The following is an 18152-nucleotide window of genomic DNA, read 5'->3' on the forward strand; positions in this document are numbered from 1 at the left end:
GTTATTGGGGTGGTCCGTGGCACTTAATCATCACCTAAATTCACATTTTTAATTATCTAAATCTGAACTTTCAAATGATATTATTTTTCTTGTTGCACACTTGGTCTGTAGGTGAAAGAACCCTTTCATGAACCAATCCATCCCAAAGAAGTGCGTGTTGTGGGTGAGAGGCCTGGCCGCCCTTCAGGGATCTTGGCATCAGCACGTTGGCTGAGCTCACCAGGGCGGCCTCCTCTGTGGTGCTGTTCAGAAGGGTCATGCCCGGAGCATGGAGGAGGTGTAAGCAAGGGAGAAGGTGCGGACTGTACCTGGCCCGGGTAAGTTGCCTGATAAAATGCCAAATTTATACTAAGAAATTATTTATTCTTTATCTGAGATTCAGATTGAGTAAGGCCTCTTGTATCTCTTATTTGCTGAGTCTGGCAGCCCTGGGCCGGGTGCTCCTCTTCCCCGCTGCCCCCACTCCCCGGGTTATGTCACAGGGACGGCCCCTGGCCCCCAGCTCTCTCTCCCACTGTCGTTCCAGGACGCTGCCACGTCCTCATCTCCACCCCACTGTCATAAGGCCGCTTACCTTTTTCACATCTGGGACATTCAGGGCTTTCTTCGTGTGAGCAACCCAACCCACTATCCCGATGTCCAATGGAAACACAACTTCTCTGTCAGGGACCACCAGGTTGTCCTCAAACTTGGAGGTTGGGGTGACGTCGAGCAGCCTGGAGGCCACCTCGGGCGTGCCATTGCGGGACCGGCACAGGAACAGGCTGCAGCGGTCAGCCCGCAGCAGCTGCGCCAGCCTCTGCAATGCCAAGTGTGCCGCGGGTTCGGCACCGCCCACCTCCTCCCGCATGGCCTGGAGCAGCTCCAAGCACAGGGTCGCCTCCTCCTCTGGCGACAGCCCAGGGAAGGACCCACTGGCCCAGCCCCGCACCCCGCTGTGCTCGGAGGCTTCTCCCAGCGCCGCTGTCCACGGCTGCTTGTCGAAGTACTCCTTGGCAAACTGAGGGTGGTCCTCCAGGTATCTCTCCACGGCCTCTTGGCTGATCTCACCCATGGTGTGGCTGGCTTTGCTGCTGTGGTTCAGAAAGGAAGACCCTCAGAGCACCACCTGGAGCAGAGGGCCAAGAAGGAACTACATCCTGGTCAAGGTTACTGAGGAGATCCTAAGTGGTACCTCATAGGAACCCAAAGGTGAAACAGAATGGTTGCTTAGCAAAGCTTTCAAACCGCCTGTAACTCTTAGGATGTGACAGAAGGTCCTGGCTTAGAGTGGGATTCAGGAAGCGCAGGATTACAGAGTTCTTCAGGACACGAAATCCCCAAGCATTATTGGCTTAAAGTCCTCAGAGAATCCTCAGAGCATCTTAGATCAGCCAGGCAAGTAACAAGTCAAAGTGACCATTCCAGAAATATAACCTCACATGATGACTGCAGCTAGGAAGCATCATCAACACATCCACGAATTATATTACATTAGCATCAGTTAGCAACTTGAATCATTCTTTCAAGATAGCGATATGAAGTGAAAATACTTAACCTTGGATGTGTCTGTTTATATAGCAACTTTGATGAATACTGGGGGAGACAGAAGGGTTAACATCAATACAACATAAAATGGAATATTAGTTTTCCCTTTTCTTAAAAACTCTATGATCATCCAGGTTGCATGGGCTACTTTCTCTCTCAAACCCTCATCTCTCAATTCCCGTCACTTAATAAAGCTGAATCTTGGAAGTGTTTTAAAGGAATAAACCTTGGGCTTATTACTAGAGAGGTGAACACGGCAAAACATTTGCCTGTGATCCAAGCCTCATCAAGCCACAGCGTAAATCATAATCCTTATCAAGAGACATAATCACAAAAAGCAACCCATGCAGCTGCTAACTGGGTTTTCCTGCTAAGCATATTAGTTCAGATTTTGTTTTCAGTAGTAATAGCAAGACCTCATGCATTTTTGCTCCAAGGTATAGCCTGTTAAATCTACTGGATAAAATCTATCTTGTCTGTTGCTAGGATCTTTAATGTCTCAGGGACTTCTGGCCTGGAAAGTACACTTACTACCACTTAGTTTTGTTTAATGTTCAATTTATTAAGTTTTTACATTAATTAAGCACAATTTCCCAAATATTTAAACACCATTATGCAACTCATAAGTCAAACTACATGTTTCATGAACCAATTTTCCTTAAATATTTAAATGCTGATTTCAACATTAGTCAAGATATTTAAACATTTCAACAAAGCTGCAAACTTTGTATCACATACTCTCTTAAATGGAGACACATAACATGTTATAGTAACTCTAAAAGGTACTGTTACACTCACATTTGCATTCACCTCAAAATAGCAAACCTGTGGGTTTCACGTACTTCTCCAAACATAAAGCTTTACCTTTTGAGAGTGATAACCGTCTTCGTAGACAGAAAAGAATAAGAGATCCACCATAATGAATTCATTCATTCATAAATAAAGTTTTCAAGGCTATTTGCAAAGGCTGTGGGTAAGGTCGCTTGGGAATGAAAACGGAAGGGACAAATGTGAGAGGATTCCAGGCAACCATTGGCAGGACCAGTGATTGATTACTGAGCAAAAGCAAGCAGAAAGTGGGCTCACCGGTGACTACTTTGAGCACTGAAGAATATTTTATAAAGACAAAGATTGCTTTAAAGAGAAATGCTGGAGTGGCCGGTGTGGCTCAGTGGATGGAGTGCAGTCCCGTGGGCTGAGATCCCGTCCTGGTTCCATTCCCAGTCAGGGCACATGCCTGGGTTGCAGGCTCCATCCCCAGTGGGGAGCATGCAGGAGGCAGCCGATCTATCTCTCTCTCACATCGATGTTTCTTTTTCTCCCTTCCTCTCTCTCTAAAAAGATCTATTTAAAAATTACTTAAAGAGAAATACTGGAAGCCTGCCTGTTGGTGCATGTACAAATACCCTTCTCTCCTGCCCTGACCGAGCCCCACGCCACCACTGCCCTTCTTCCTCCGGGTAGTCTCCGTCCTGTGCGGACAAGACCGCGTTTCCTTTGGCTGTCAGTCCTAGGCACTGAAAGCAACAAAAAATTTAAAAATATGGGTTTTTTTTTTTTAAATTACCAAACAGACCACTTAGGATGAATTTTTAACACTGCAAAATAATTGTTAATTTTGTTTAAACATCACCCTTTAATTTTTATGTCAGCATTTCTAGTTCATTTAAAGCATAGATTGAAAAAAACAAACAAACCAGAACATTACCTTGTAGGGAGAATGAGAGGAAGAGGAAAGGTCAATATCCTAGATGTTATAGACATTAACAATTATTTATTTAGATAAAATATATTTGAAGCAAAAACCACATTGATATGAGAGCGCCATTCCATTTACACAGAATATATTTATAAATATCTCATAAAGTAATGATAATTAAAATGTGGTCATACGAGCAGCTGGCATTATAATATGTACTCTGTGCCAGGCACACTTCTAGGACCCTTACATGTATCATCTCATTTAATTCTTACAATAACCTTATGAGGCAGGTACCATTATTACCTTGTTAGAAATCGAAGCACAGAGAAATTAAGTAACTTGCTCACAGTCACACAGCTAGTAAGTGATAGTGACCTACCCCAAAACTACCAGTTTAAATAGGATTAAAGAGTGCACCCACGAGGTGTACAATACATCATACTAGCTGCTTACAGGGGAATATACAAAGACCTTTCCTTTAAGGAATTTAAAATCTAGACAGACATCATAAAATGTCAAACACCAATACAAGAGTTCAATAAAAATTCCAGGAACTCTTTTTAAAAGCCTATAGATATGCCAAAGAATAGTTTAACTTCCTTAAACTTTCTGCTTAACAAGTTTACATTTTTCAGTAGTATACTATATTGATGAACACACATAACATTTCATTCCAATACTGCTAAAAATTTTTGCTGTAGTTAACTATTTCTACAGAAAGTGATGCTTATAGAATAGCCAAAATTATGCAAGAGGTGGAGGAACCCACACAAAACTAGCAACAATGTCCTGGATTGAGTACATTTCATATCATTACAGTGAACCCCCTTTTCAGCTCCACCTTAACCAAATTCTTTGTTTTCCCCACTATTTATCACCAAAAGGCACCCGCTAAGGGCAAGGATGTCAGGCACATCCTGGCAGCTAACTGCAAAGGGCCCTTTTACCTTGCCCAGTCTCTCTTGAGAGGGGCTCTGCCTGCTCTGAATTGATGGGTAACCAAGCATCTCAGAGATTATTAATGGTGAGATCCAGGTTATTTTCAACTAAACTGATTAAACTCAATGATGGCTTTGTAACCACTGAAAAAAACCATATTGAAAGAATAAGTTTGACTTTTTGTACCTGAATACGTTGGCTGAACAATTTTTTTATTTTCCCATCAATTATTTTGTCATCTTTTTTTTTTTCTTTACTGATTTTAGAGAGAAAGGAAGGGAGATGGAGAGAGAGGTAGAAACATCGATGAGGGAGAACATCAATTGGTTGCCTCCTGCATGCCCCCCACTGGGGATTGGGCCGACAATCTGGGCATGTGCCCTGACTGGGAATCCAATCTGTGACCTCTTGGTGCATGGGTCGACACTCAAGCACTGAGCCACATCGACCAGGCTATTTTGTCATCTTTTAAATGCAGTCAGAAGATAAATGTTACCCATTTTTTCTTTTTCCATTCTTCTTGACCTCTCTGTCAGGATGTGAATGTAAATGTCAGTTTATACAAAAGGGAGCTGGTTAGAAATGCTTAGTTTTTATAATGGTCAGGGCATACATTTCTTGCATTAGAACTTCTTTCAATTATGATAAAACATTTTTCAATATTTCCTAGGAGTGAGTGGCCTGTTGTTACTCAAATCTCAGCAGCTTTATCCAATTAAAGTTTATTTCTCATTCACATAAAGTTAATCACTACCGGGGGTCCCAGGCTGATGGAGACTCCACCAGCGAGGAGAGAGGATATTAGATGGGCAGCTTTCATGAGCCCTGTCTGGGCGTGACAGCCAGCACTTTAGTTCACCTTCCATTGACCAAACCTCAGGCCTACAGCCTTATAGAGAAGCAGGACGTGGGGGTGCCCTTTGGCAGATCTGCCTCTTCCCCAAATCTCTGCGTCATGAAGGAGAGTGCACATTTTTTGGTAGAAGGATGGTTAGCCACCTCTACGACAAGGACTAATCCTGAGAAATTATATTTTAGAAAGAATGACCTCTGACTAGATTTCTTAAAATAAACATTTTATGGCCCTGGCCGGTTTGGCTCAGGTTAGAGTGTCGGCTCATGGACCAGAGAGTCCCGGGTTCGGTTCCCGCTAAGGGCATGTACCTTGGTTGCAGTTTGTCCCCGGCCCTGGTTGGGGTTGTGTAGGTGGCAACCACTCGATGTGTCCCTCTCACGATGTTTCTCTCTCTCTCTTCCCCCCTCTCTCCCTCCTGCTCTATCTGAAGATAAATGCAAAAATGTCCTCAGGTGAGGATAACAAAATATTTTATGAAGTTTACCTAAAATGATTAATTTCAATACAGCAAATTAAATCAGTACCTATTGATTGAACAACTACTATGTGCCAGTCTCCTGATGAATCCCAGGGAAAAGTTGGTGGGTGGATACCAAGATGAATGCAACATGGTCTGTCACTCCATGAAGTATGGCAAGAAAATGAACTTTTGTGTATATTACAGGCAATTCATAAAATATAATTCAAAACATAATTTTCCATCTAGAAAAAAACTGTTTGCAAAAAGAATATCTGTTTTATATTCTGATTAAACATTTTCACTGTAGGAAAATTTGGAAACTGCAAAAAGGTCCAGATAAAAATAAAATACAAAAAACACATCTTTACATGGTCCTAATCCTATCACACAGAGGTAATCACTGTGAACATTTTTCCTGTTGATATTTTACTATATATGCATATTTAAAATTATATTTTATTTAGATACTTTTCAAAGCACTAAAGTTAAAACATCAGTTGACCTGTATTCACGTATTTGTTTTTATTTTATTTTTTTTATCCTCACCCGAGGACATTTTTCCATTTTTTTTTTTTTTTGTTCAGGTAGAGTGGGAGGGAGAGAGAGGAACAGAGAGAGAGAGAGAAACATCGACGTGAAAGGGACACATCGAGTGGCTGCCACCCACACAACCAACCAGGGCCGGGGACAAACTGCAACCGAGGTACATGCCCTTAGCGGGAACCGAACCCGGGTCCCTCTGGACCGCAGGCTGACGCTCTAACCGCTGAGCCAAACTGGCCAGGGCTAAAGTTAAAAACATCAGTTGACCTTCATTCAAGTATTTGTGATCATGAAGAAATTCAAGAGAGAACAGACAAATAAACCGTTTTCCTTTGCTGGTATCTGGGACACCAAGGTTCATGATTTATCATTAAAAGAAAGAGGCAGAGTAGTAGGGGGAACATTTACACTGACCTTTAAGTATCTAACAAATAAATAAAAACATGTTGTTGTAAAAACAAGCACTATATAAATGCATTGAAAACCACTACACTTATTCAATATGTGGTGTGTGCAAGGACCACCAGACTATATCTAGGAGAAATGGTTGAAAGAGTTGAGGGTCTAAGGTGAACTTTTCTAACATAATAACCGTCCAAAGGCAGTTGGGCTCAGCTGGGAGCTCTCCATCACTGGAGGTGTTGGGGGAGAATCTGGATGGTCTCTACTCTGGAATGTCAGAGGGGATTCAAGCCTTGGATAGGAGATTGAGAGATGCCCTGAAGTCCTTTCCCACCTACGGTGCATAGACACTACCACATCTATGGCCACACATGTGGTCCCTGCAGGAGTGGCTCTGGAGCAGAGATAACCTGAGCTGGTTGAGATTATACCTCTAGTGATAAAACTGGCCTAACCAGATCTTCTATTAGCCAGTTGGCTTTCCTAGCTCTGGGGCAGTAAGAAGTTAAATGCATCATCATGGGCTCTCCAGAGACACCAGAGACTCAAATGGGAGCAGGAGTGGAGGGGAGGGTGTCAAATGGAAGCAGAGCAGGCAGGTAGATGCCCAAAGAGTCACAGTGTGGGGGCTAAAAAAATAATCATGCTTTTCCTCCCACTTTTGAAGTTCTTCAGTTGAACTAATAATCAAATTGACAGAGACAGCCCTGGCCGGTTTGGCTCAGTGGTTGGAGCGTCGGCCTGCGGTCCAGAGAGACCCGGGTTTAGTTCCCGCTAAGGGCACGTACCTCGGTTGCAGTTTGTCCCCGGCCCTGGTTGGTCGTGCGGGTGGCAGCCACTCGATGTGTCCCTTCACATTGATGTTTCTCTCTCTCTCTCTTCCTCTCTCTCCCTCCCACTCTATCTGAACAAAAAATGGAAAAATGTCCTTGGGTGAGGATAAAAAAAAAAAAAAAATTGACAGAGACAGATTAACAAGAGAACATCACATTTTTAATACATGCTCACAAGGATTCAAATAAGCATGAAAATTCCAAAGACAGGGAGGCAACATTGGGCATATATGACATTTTGGACAAATAAGAAAGGGGGTGAGGGATAGGGGTCTTAGATTTCAAAGTTAGAATGGGTGATTTCTAGGTAGTTGAGGAAAAGGGAACACACGGGGCATGAAGTCCCAACAGGCAACTCAGAAACCATGGGATGCAGGGAGTATCTACCATGCTTAATTCAAATTAGGCTAAGGGGACATCCTAAGATTCCCTTCCAGAAGCAGGTTTTTCTATCTCAGTCTCATGAAAGGAGGAGAATCAAAGGTTCTTTCTGAGTCTTTTGTTTCTTAATAACTAGCTAAAGATCAGTATCCCCCAAAGTAGCTTCAGAGTGGCAAAACTCTAGTCCCCTTCAACAGGAGGGCGATGAAAAACTCAGGTGCCTTTTCAGGGGGCTCAAAAGTAACTCCAGTGCTTTGACTGTAAAGGGCTGGTTGGAAGACCATCAACTCCGTATTTCTGTTTGGCAGCCACCTTTCTCACCCCCCACCCTCTTTTAGTTTGTGTCAACAAAATGGTCCAAATTCCTCTCGGCTCTTTCCAATCTGGGCCATGGAGACACAACTGGCATAATATGGAAGAAATGTTCCAAATTCTTTGTCATATCACTAGTTATCGTTCAGTCAAAAGTGGCATCTCCTGGATACTTTGATCGGATTAGAGGAACTCTTTAACTCTGAAGGGAAAGAAAAAAATACGGTGGGTAAATCGTGCCATTACGCAGGCAAAACCAGTCACATAGCATAACCAGTCACAGCATTGTGACTTACCTGCCCATTAGACATTTGTCACAGACTTTTGTTTACCTCCCCCCTCTCATCCACTACTCAGCCTTAGCTGTTTTGAAAACAAAACAAAGATTTACTATGGTTTTGAAATAAAATCGTAGCATAAACAATTGGTAGGTGTGTTTTCAAAGTGGTTTGAGTGAAGCGCCACAAAGTAGGTGACCACCGAGGTTGCTAAAGTATTTCCTGTCCTGACCAGGGTTGCGTTTCTGGAGAATATTTAACAGGGAGGGTTTTAGTGCTTCTAAAGATGTTGAAACTAAAGAACAAATATTGACCCAGAGGGCAACACAACTCTCCTGAAAGGGAGTAAAATACATCCTTTATAAAATGAAAAACTACTTGGCCGAAATTTTCCCCAACCCCTTCACAATTGGCCCTCAGAGGGCGGAGGGGCCGCTTTGGCATGGCCAGGGCCGGGGCACTGACGCACCAGGCAGCATCATCTCAGGTCCTCTCGCTCTGGGAGGCCACGGTTTTCCCGCCAGGCAGACCTGGGCCCCCAGCCAGACCAACTGGGCTCCGAGGCCACCCTAGGCCGCAGCCGGAGGCCTCTGGCACAAGGGCTGGGTAACTAGGCCAGAGCTTGTTCCCGCGGCTCATCGCCACTGGAGAGTTTGGGCTCCGTCGAGGCCACCCTGCGCGGCGGCTCCACCAAACCCCGGGCCGCACTGGAGGTGAGGCTCTGGCCAAAGGGACCCTCCCTGCGTGCGGGCGCCTGTGAGTCAGGGCGCGTTGTGCAAGTGCTGGCCCGCCGGCCCGCGTCCCCCCCGCCCCCCTCCCCGTGCCTTTCACTCGGCGCGGTTGCGACAGCGCGACCCCCTCCCCCCGGAGCTATAAAGCGGCCGGGTGGCCCCCGCGGCGCGCTCACCTCCCTCGCTCCCTGCGCGCCCGGACGCCCGGGTCGGGTCTGCGCGCGGCTCCCGGTGGTGAGCGGCGCCCGGGCGGGGACCCGCGCGAAGGGGCGGCGCGGGCGGGCCGTGGCGGGCGGGTGGCTCCGCGGCCCCGCGCTAACGCCGCGCGTTTCCCGCAGGGCGGACTCCTGGGCAGGATGGAGTGGCTGTGGGCGCTCGTGCTGCTGGCTGCGCTGGGCAGCGCTCGGGCGGAGCGCGACTGCCGGGTGAGCAGCTTCCGAGTCAAGGAGAACTTCGACAAGGCTCGAGTAGGTGTCGGACCGGTGGCCCGGGTCCCCGCGTTCCCCCAGCTGCGCGGCCAGCTGTGCACTGCCGGCACCAAACCTGCTCCCATCTCTCTCGCAGTTCGCCGGGACGTGGTACGCCATGGCCAAGAAGGACCCCGAGGGCCTCTTTCTGCAAGACAACATCATCGCAGAGTTCTCGGTGGACGAGACCGGCCAGATGAGCGCCACAGCCAAGGGCCGAGTCCGTCTTTTAAAGTCAGTGGCCTCTGGGCAGCAGAGCTCTCTGTATTCCAGGGTCCCCCAGGCTGGGTGCCAAACCTAGACCAGGGAGGGAAGGGCGCACCCACGGTGGTGGGATGGAGGGAGGAAGCCTTTTGCCCGGCCTGGCTCAGGATCCCCTTGGCTTTTGCAGCAACTGGGACGTGTGCGCAGACATGGTGGGCACTTTCACAGACACCGAGGACCCTGCCAAGTTCAAGATGAAGTACTGGGGTGTAGCGTCCTTCCTCCAGAAAGGAAGTGAGTAATCCGCTCATTAGAACTGGCTTGTGGGGTAGGAGGACCATAACCTGGCCAAATCGCTGGGTTTCTTCTCCATCGGTGCCCTTGGGAAAAAATGGGCTGTAAGTCGCAGGAACCCTCTGCACCACCCAGAGAGGTTAGGGACATGAGATTAGATGTAGCTAAACTCTCTTTCTGCCTCCCCCACCCCCCAGCTCAAAAAACCTGGCCCAAGCTCAAAGGACCTTTGGGCTTGTCAGGTATCCTCCTCCTGCCACTTTCCTGCCCAGCCACTGTGTCAGGGTGTGTAGCCTTCTCCAACCTTACGCCTCCCACCTCCACAAGACCAGCCCACATCACCACTCAGCCTGGCCTTGCATTTCTTTTATCTCTTTGGGCTGAATCTCAGAGACACCTTGACCACTTGGGACCCCAGCAGAGGCTGGGAGACCCTCCTCCAAGGATTTAGGGAGCACAGAGCATAGGGTTGGCCCACTGCCCACCTGGTGCCCTGCCTGCTGATGCTGGGATGCTGAACCAGGCACAGTGCTCTTGGTGGCAGTGACCTCTGCCCTTTCTCCCAGCACTGAAACTCAGATTGGGGGGGAGGGAGAGTATTGAGGACTCTCAGAAGGGCATCCGAAAAACTTGGCCTGATCATGAGAACAGATCTCTGCTCTTTTTCCCTTTCCCCTCATTTCTCCTAAATCTCAAATCTGGGGTCTACTTGATACTTAAGGAATTATGCAAACCAGAGGGGATCATGGGATCCTAGCAATAGAGAGTTAACCCTACAAAGGGTTCAATAAACAGAGGAATAAATAGAGGCCAAGAGAACATTGTGCTTTGCCCACAGTCACACAAGTCTGTGAGAGTGTCAGAGCCAGGGGTTCCAACTGCTAGGCCAGGATTAGTCCCTGAACAGCAAGGACTCCTCATTTACAGACCAATTTTCATAAAGTATCCAAAGTATCAAGCTCTCATGTGGGCTAGGCCACGGGGCTGTACAGAGGGACTCTCTTAGCTGGTGGTCCAGGGCAGAAGGGTTCTTTATGTGGCCCATCACTCTACATGTGACACACACACCTTGACTTCCTCTAAAGTTGCATATTAAATGAAATCGCATTTTTTTTTTTTTTTATCCTCACCCGAGGATATTTTTCCATTTTTTGTACAGATAGAGTGGGAGGGAGAGAGAGGAAGGGAGAGAGAGAGAGAAACATCGACGTGAAGGGACACATCGAGTGGCTGCCACCCGCACAACCAACCAGGGCCGGGGACAAACTGCAACCGAAGTGCGTGCCCTTAGCGGGAAACCGAACCCAGGTCTCTCCAGACTGCAGGCCGACGCTCTAACCGCTGAGCCAAACTGGCCAGGGCTGAAATCGCATTTTTTAAAATCAAATGGCAGCTTTAGCACTGATTTATACTGTACAGATGTTGTTATTTTATAAGGCGTAAAAAAGCCTTTATCCTTAGAAGTAATAAAAATTATTACAAACAATGAGGCAAAACTTCTTAAAGTGAATCAATTAGCATAAAATACATACTTTTCTGATAATGGATTAAAAAGTCAATACTGGGGCACAATATTACTAATTTTTAGAAAGCATAAACACATAATGCTCTGTGGCAGTTTGAGATGCAATCCTTGAAGGACTAGGATTCTGTTGGTACTGCATTTGGGGAGGATGGAGAAGACCCCACCAGCAGGTAGGGTTTTGCCTCTTGCCTCTTGCCTCTTGCCTCCTCCTCCCCCTACCAAACCAGATTAGTTCTGCTTTTACCTCTTGTAGACTGAGGTTCTATCCAGGATTTCATTGGAGAAAAAGAAAAGCATTGAAATCTTGAAAGTGATTGCTATTGAGATAACTATGATGTGGAAGGTGGAAGGAGAAATTCCTTCTTAGGTTACATTTCAGAAGAGAAGCTGTGCAGTTAAACATTCAGTTTAACATGCAGGTTTAAAGTTAGACTGCCAGAATTCAATTCATAACTTGACCCGCTACCTGTGGGACCTTAGATATGTTCCTTAGCTTCTCTGTGGCCTGGTTTCCTCCCCTGTAAAAGGAGGTGATCACAGCACCTACCTCATGGAGTTGTGTTAGGAGGAGGCAATGCGTTAATATGCAGAAAGCATGCAGAACAGTGCCTGAGACATGAGTTCTCTGTAAGTGTATGATATTATTACTGCTTAGTTCTCTCCCCATGAAATCAAGCTAGATAGTCTGGGTCTGGAATGATAGGATCCTCAAAGAACATGAGGTTCAAGCCTCTCATTTTCCAATGAAGAAATTAGAGAAGGCCCATGTTAAAGAAGTGAACAGCTTAGGGGCACACAGCTAATCACTCAGGTTCCAAGACCTCAGACTCCACTTTGACGGGCCCTGCTGGGTTTTTCCAGTGATTGGTCAGAACTAGTTTCACACCACCATCCAGCGGGCTCACCTGGACAGTTGGACCTGAGAACCATAGGAAGCTTGTCATCACTTTAGGTGATTGGAAGACACAGTTGTAGGCAGCTGAAGGGACACAGTCCAGGTCCACCACAGTGAGCCAGAGTTCGCTTCCTCTTACTGAGTGTTTTGTTGTTGTAATTTTTGGACTGGTAATCAAAACCTCTAAACCAGTCTGTGTGGGTGCAGTATAGACACAGCGGCAGCGTAACCCCACTTCCTGGGATGGTGGCAGCCCTGTGGCCGCTGTCTCCACTCTCCCCAGCTCTGCTACATGTAGATAGCTGCCAGCCAGAAATGTTTGGGGTGTTTGGCTCTCCAGAGGGACCTGCCCCAGCCCCAGCTGCTGGCAGGTAGGAGGTTAGAGGCCGAGTTCATTCTTTCTAGCAGGGCTCAGACAATTCATCTCGTCTTAGGAGGGAGAGTCACGTAAAGATTGCTATTGTTACAGTTTAAATTCTTCCTCTCTGCACTATTTAGCTGAAGAGAGCCTGGAGATAACACCAAATGAGCTTAGGCCTTTTTCAAAAGTCAGGAAAGAGTAGTCAGTTTTCCTAAAACCGAGCTTTGAAGGTTACTTAGTTCCTATGCTAGAAATTACATTCTGGCAACAACTCTGGGGGGAAAATAACCAAGCTGCAGATTTTCTGAGCTAATAGCGGCCTGGATCATGAAACTGGGTCACATTTCAAAGCAGAGTGCTTTTGTGTCTGAGGGGTATGCTGCTGGGTGCCTGTGACTGACAGACACAGTGAGCCCCAGAACCAGGGAAGAAATGATTTCATTCGGAGAAAAGGAAGACTCTGCCCAGGAGCCTACGCGGGGATCTGGTGGTTAGGGTGGGGCCCAGCAGGCAGCCCCTTGGCTTCTGCTCCTGGCCCATTTGAGGAATAACTGCCCGGCCACCACTGAGCAGCCATGTGTCTGGGCACCTGCATCTGGCCTCCTGCACTCTCTCTGTGGGGAAGCTCCGAGGCGTGGGGTAGCTCATTCTTCCTGGGGTACCTGGAGTGAGCTGCAGAGGGGCCCCCACCACCCCCTCCTGTGCAGCTCTCCTGCGGGGCCTGGATTTGGGCTGAATCCCTACTAGGCTGGCACTCCAGGGATTCTCAGAGCCAAGAGGCACAGCCAGAGGTGCTTTAGGGCTTTAGCACTCTCCCTTCCACCCTCTGATGCCCGGGAATTCACTGCCTCTGCCGTCTTCCAGGGTGGAGCATGACATGGGGCGGAGACGATCACTTGCTTCATGACGTGGGTGTGAGATGGAGGCACAGAGCCTTTTTGTTTCTTGTTCCCTCTGCCTCCAGTTTACTTATTGCCTGGAAACAATGTGGTATAATCTACGCATGTGGGCTCCAGAGTCAGATTGAATCCCAGTTCTGCCCTGCTCTTGGGATCCTGGGCGAATGATTTAGTTTCTCTGTGCCTCACTTTCCTCATCTGTAAAATGGGGATGATAGTGTGCACTTTTGGGTTCATGTGAGAAGAAACTAAAAAAAGAAAGTGTCTACACAATGATTGACATGATTAAGTGCTCAGAAAGCCCTATTCATGGGTATATGTCAATGAGAATGTTAAATTAAGTAGAGATGTGGCCCTTTTTACCAAATGCACAGTATTTAATAAAACTGAGCCCTGTTGTTTCTCCATGGCAGATCCTTCACATACATTCTTATCTGCCGTCCTGCCTTTGTTGGCATTTTCCCCACCTTCTTTGTACTTATTCTTCGTGGCTTACATCCCAGTCTTAGGAATAAATATAATCTAAATTTTTCATGGGCTCAGCTCTGCCTCTATCAGGGGAGTTCTGACAAGTTCAAACTCTTAAAAAAAGAATATCTGGCCCTGGCCGGTTTGGCTCAGCGGTTAGAGCGTCGGCCTGCGGTCCGGAGAGACCTGGGTTCGGTTCCCGCTAAGGACAGGTACCTTGGTTGCAGTTTGTCCCTGGCCCTGGTTGGTCGTGTGGGTGGCAGCCACTCGATGTGTCCCTTTCACATCGATGTTTCTCTCTCTCTCTCTCCCTCCTGCTCTATCTGAACAAAGAATGAAAAAGTGTCCTCGGGTGAGGATAAAAAAAAAAAAAGAATATCTGATGACAGATCATAGGCATCTTGTACCCCCAAAGCAAAAACTACTCTTTTGCCTGCTAGAAGTGGGCAGGTTACTAAACAGGAATCAGGATGGAACCAGAAAGGCTGTGAACCAGACCATCAGAATGGCGTCCTCCAGTGGATGGAGAAGCAGGAGGACAGCATGGTTACTGAGATGACAGGGAACGAGCTGATATAGACCATCTCAAGAGATACATGCTGACGTTGGGGATAGCAGCAGTTGGTGACCATCAGATGTCAGCTGCAAAGGCATAGATATTGTTGGGGGACAGATAGAAAGACCTGTTCCATGGTTTTGATGGGCCCACAATCTCAATGGTTCTTTAAAAAGATGCTGTCACACTTATCAGGGTGAGAGAAACTCATTGAAGTGAATGAGGTTCTCCAAACTCTGGAATTTCTTTTTCTGTGAAGCAGAACAAACTCCTTTCTCATGTTCCCAGTTTTATAAAAGCCGTCTGAATTCTCTGTGGTCTCCTGCTCCCAACAAAATGAAACCAGTTTCAGGAAATTACTGGCTTCTCAGTTTGGGTGCGTTTCCCTGATGGCGGGTCAGCTGGGGGAGGCATTGGCTCTGGGTTTCTGGCTTGCAGACGATGACCACTGGATCATCGACACGGACTACGACACCTACGCCGTGCAGTACTCCTGCCGCCTGCAGAACCTCGACGGCACCTGTGCCGACAGCTACTCCTTCGTGTTCGCCCGCAACCCCCACGGCCTGCCTCCGGAAGTGCAGAGGATCGTGAGGCGGAGGCAGGAGGAGCTGTGCCTGGCCAGGCAGTACAGGCTGATCACGCACAATGGTGAGTGGATGGACGCGGGCGGGCAGGAGCGGCGGCAGCCAGCTCCCCCGAGGGGCCAGTGGGCAGTAGTTTGCCCACCTGCCAGTGAGATGCGTTTCATCTGCATGCGCGGGAAAACAGGGAGCCTTGGCCGCCTCTGTTGAGCCCCAGTCTTGGTTCTCCTTGCCCAGATCTCTCAGAGGCCTTATCATGGGGCTGATGCAGAAGGAGTGGGCAAAGGCTTTTCCCCCAAACCCTGGCACTTTTCATTAAATAAAACTGCAGGGGACACTCTTATTTTTTTCTGCTAACGTAGCCCAGTCTGTAGTCACATGATTTTGTCTCTGGCTACTCTGCCCCCAAAAACTATTTTGACTGAATTAATATTATTTGGGGGTTCAGTGGTCCCAGTGAAGAGTTGCGCTGCCAATGTGGCCATTGGTGTAAATAGTTAGAGACATCACCACAGCAAGTTCAAAATGATTTCAACAAATGCTCTTTCTCTAACATGAAACCAAATTGACTAGCTGATCTTCCTCACGTTTTTTGAGATTCCCTGAAATAACCACTGGGTGTTTATATGGAGACTATCCTCATCTGATGTTGATTTTTTTTTTTTATCCTCATCCGAGGACATTTTTCCATTTTTTGTTCAGGTAGAGTGGGAGGGAGAGAGAGGAACAGAGAGAGAGAGAAACATCGACGTGAAAGGGACACATCGAGTGGCTGCCACCCGCACAACCGACCAGGGCCGGGGACAAACTGCAACCAAGGTACATGCCCTTAGCGGGAACCGAACCCGGGTCTCTCAGGACCGCAGGCCGACGCTCTAACCGCTGAGCCAAACCGGCCAGGGCATCATCTGATGTTGATTTAAAAATCAGGAACAGCGCTGGCCGGTGTGGCTCAGTTGGTTGGGCGTCCTTCCGTGCACCAAAAGGATGCTGGTTCAATTCCTGGTCAGGGCATGTGCCTGGGTTGCAGGCTCGTCCCCGGTAAGGGATGTGCAAGGGAAGCCCATTGACGTTTCTCTCCCTTTTCCTTCCTCTCTCTAAAAAAAAAAAAATCAATAAAAATTATATTCAAACATAAATAAAACCCAGGAACATTCTGGAGGAAAGTGTACTGTCTACTTGAATTGACACTCACTCCCATGGGAAAAAGGGTTTCAAAATCCAAATATGGCAATACTAAAATGTAGGAAAAAGAGAACAAAACTAAACTTTTCGGTTGGTCTTCTAACTAGCTGAGCAAAACTATACCAGACAGATAGGAACCCAGACCAAGAACATAAATCAGTAAGATTGTGATGTTCCAGCCCGGGGGTCTAAATGAAGGGCTAGGAGAGGATTTCACCATGGCCAAGCTCCAGGCCAACCCTTTGCCTACATCTCGTTAATCCGCAGAGGCACCTTATGAAATAGATTCTCTTATTATCCACATTCTCATCTGTTCGATGAGAAAACAGAGGCTAAAAGTTGCCCAGCATCTGTAGTGAGTAGCTGAGTTGGATGCAACCTGAGGGTTTGTTTGTGGCATTGAAGCCCCTTATGGCACTGCCTGGTGACAGATGGCACAGGACAGGGTGAGCATTGTATAAAACCACAAATGGGTTGGCTGTGATCAGGCCCACTTTCTGAAATAGGAGAATGCACGCCCCCACCCTTTGAAATGCAGTGCGGCAAATTTAAGACAAATAAAATGAACGGTATTTCATACCGCAGATCCCATTATCCCCAGAGAAATTCAAATGGCTGCAGTAAAAACCTTGAGGATGTTTATGAATTACAGCCACATCCAGCTGTAACCTTACAAGAAGCACTTGAATGAATCTGAGCCTGAGGCCATCATCATGTTCCTAGTCTACAGGAAACACTGTGTCCATCTTTCTGTCACTAATGACTTTGTTTTCTGTATTTCAGGTTACTGTGATGGCAAATCAGAAAGAAACCTTTTGTAGCAACATCGAGGATGTCAAGTTTCATTTGAAAACTTCCCACTAACTCCCACTCAGCCTTCAGCTCTATTTATCTTAGTTTATTCTGGCCCTCTCTCCTCCCCTTTCCCCCAGGAAACATAAAACCTTCAGTACACATAAAAATATATGTGGGAATAAGGGAATCACTCAGATGTATGTTCTTACTGGGGTTGTCTAAGGAATCATTTGAGCCTTAGGATTCCGGACTTTGATTTATTAAAATATAGTCTCCTGTTTCCTATGATTTGGTTTTTCATTTGTGTTCGTGTGTGTGTCAAAGTGAGAAGTCTTGCACGTGGTTGGGTGGGATGCACTTTTATAACCCAGGTGGCATGCTTCCCTCCCTGGTTTTTTATGACCTTTGGCCTGTTCTAGTGCGTAATGTCCATTAGTGACTGTGGCTTCTCCCAACTTCCTGAAAAAGGGTGTTCCCCATTAACCCAGGAAGGCCCTAATTGCCAGCCTGGACAAGGCGCCAAGGCTAAAGCACCAGGTGAGCCCAAAGTCCCAGTCAGCCCTGGGCCAGGGAAGGGGACAGGATGGCCAGCTTACCCAGTTGGGTGTGAGAGGCATGGGTCTGGATCCGCTCTAGTAAACGCCCCCAGCCCTTCACTGTTCCTAGAACTTAATTCACTTCTTATTTCAGATGTGGCCAAAATGTTGAAGGAGAGGAGGCCTTGACCTTCCCGGAGGGAACTGGAACATGGGGCCCTCCGACGCCAGGTCCGGAGGAAGATCACAGCGCCCCCTATCTGGACCTGGAGTGTGTAGGAAGGGCATGGTGGGGGCAGTGCACACCAGTGTCCGGCGTTCAGCGGTGCTTGTAAACATCAGTGTGTAACTGCACACAGAGCCCTTTGCCTCCATTTCTTGGAGCTCCCAGGAGCCTCAGCTTCTCTACTTGAAAAAGA

At 47.2% G+C, this 18152-nt stretch overlaps 2 protein-coding genes across 4 annotated transcripts in view; one reads left to right on the forward strand and one right to left on the reverse strand.

The window, feature by feature from the left end:
* PDE6C (phosphodiesterase 6C) overlaps positions 1-1251 on the reverse strand; it is a 43877-nt gene extending 42626 nt beyond the window's left edge. Inside the window, exon 1 of the mRNA XM_036264997.1 lies at positions 575-1251. Coding sequence (XP_036120890.1) covers positions 575-1054 — 480 coding nt within the window. The 5' untranslated portion in view covers positions 1055-1251. The remainder of the gene's footprint in view (positions 1-574) is intronic.
* Positions 129-17442, forward strand: RBP4 (retinol binding protein 4). Of its 3 annotated transcripts, none has more exons than XM_036264998.1 (6): positions 129-317; positions 9303-9431; positions 9529-9665; positions 9823-9929; positions 15072-15284; positions 17186-17442. In XM_036264998.1, exons 1-6 carry the CDS (start codon positions 258-260, stop codon positions 17221-17223), a joined length of 684 nt encoding a protein of 227 aa, XP_036120891.1. In that variant the 5' UTR covers positions 129-257; the 3' UTR covers positions 17224-17442. The 3 variants fall into 3 exon arrangements, with proteins under 3 accessions (XP_036120891.1, XP_036120893.1, XP_036120892.1); XM_036265000.1 differs by lacking the exon at positions 129-317 and adding an exon at positions 8906-8946; XM_036264999.1 differs by lacking the exon at positions 129-317 and adding an exon at positions 9146-9198.
* The last annotated feature ends 710 nt before the right edge of the window (positions 17443-18152 follow it).

This window comes from Molossus molossus, unplaced genomic scaffold, assembly GCF_014108415.1.
Source record: "Molossus molossus isolate mMolMol1 unplaced genomic scaffold, mMolMol1.p scaffold_m16_p_17, whole genome shotgun sequence".
NCBI lineage: Eukaryota > Metazoa > Chordata > Mammalia > Chiroptera > Molossidae > Molossus > Molossus molossus.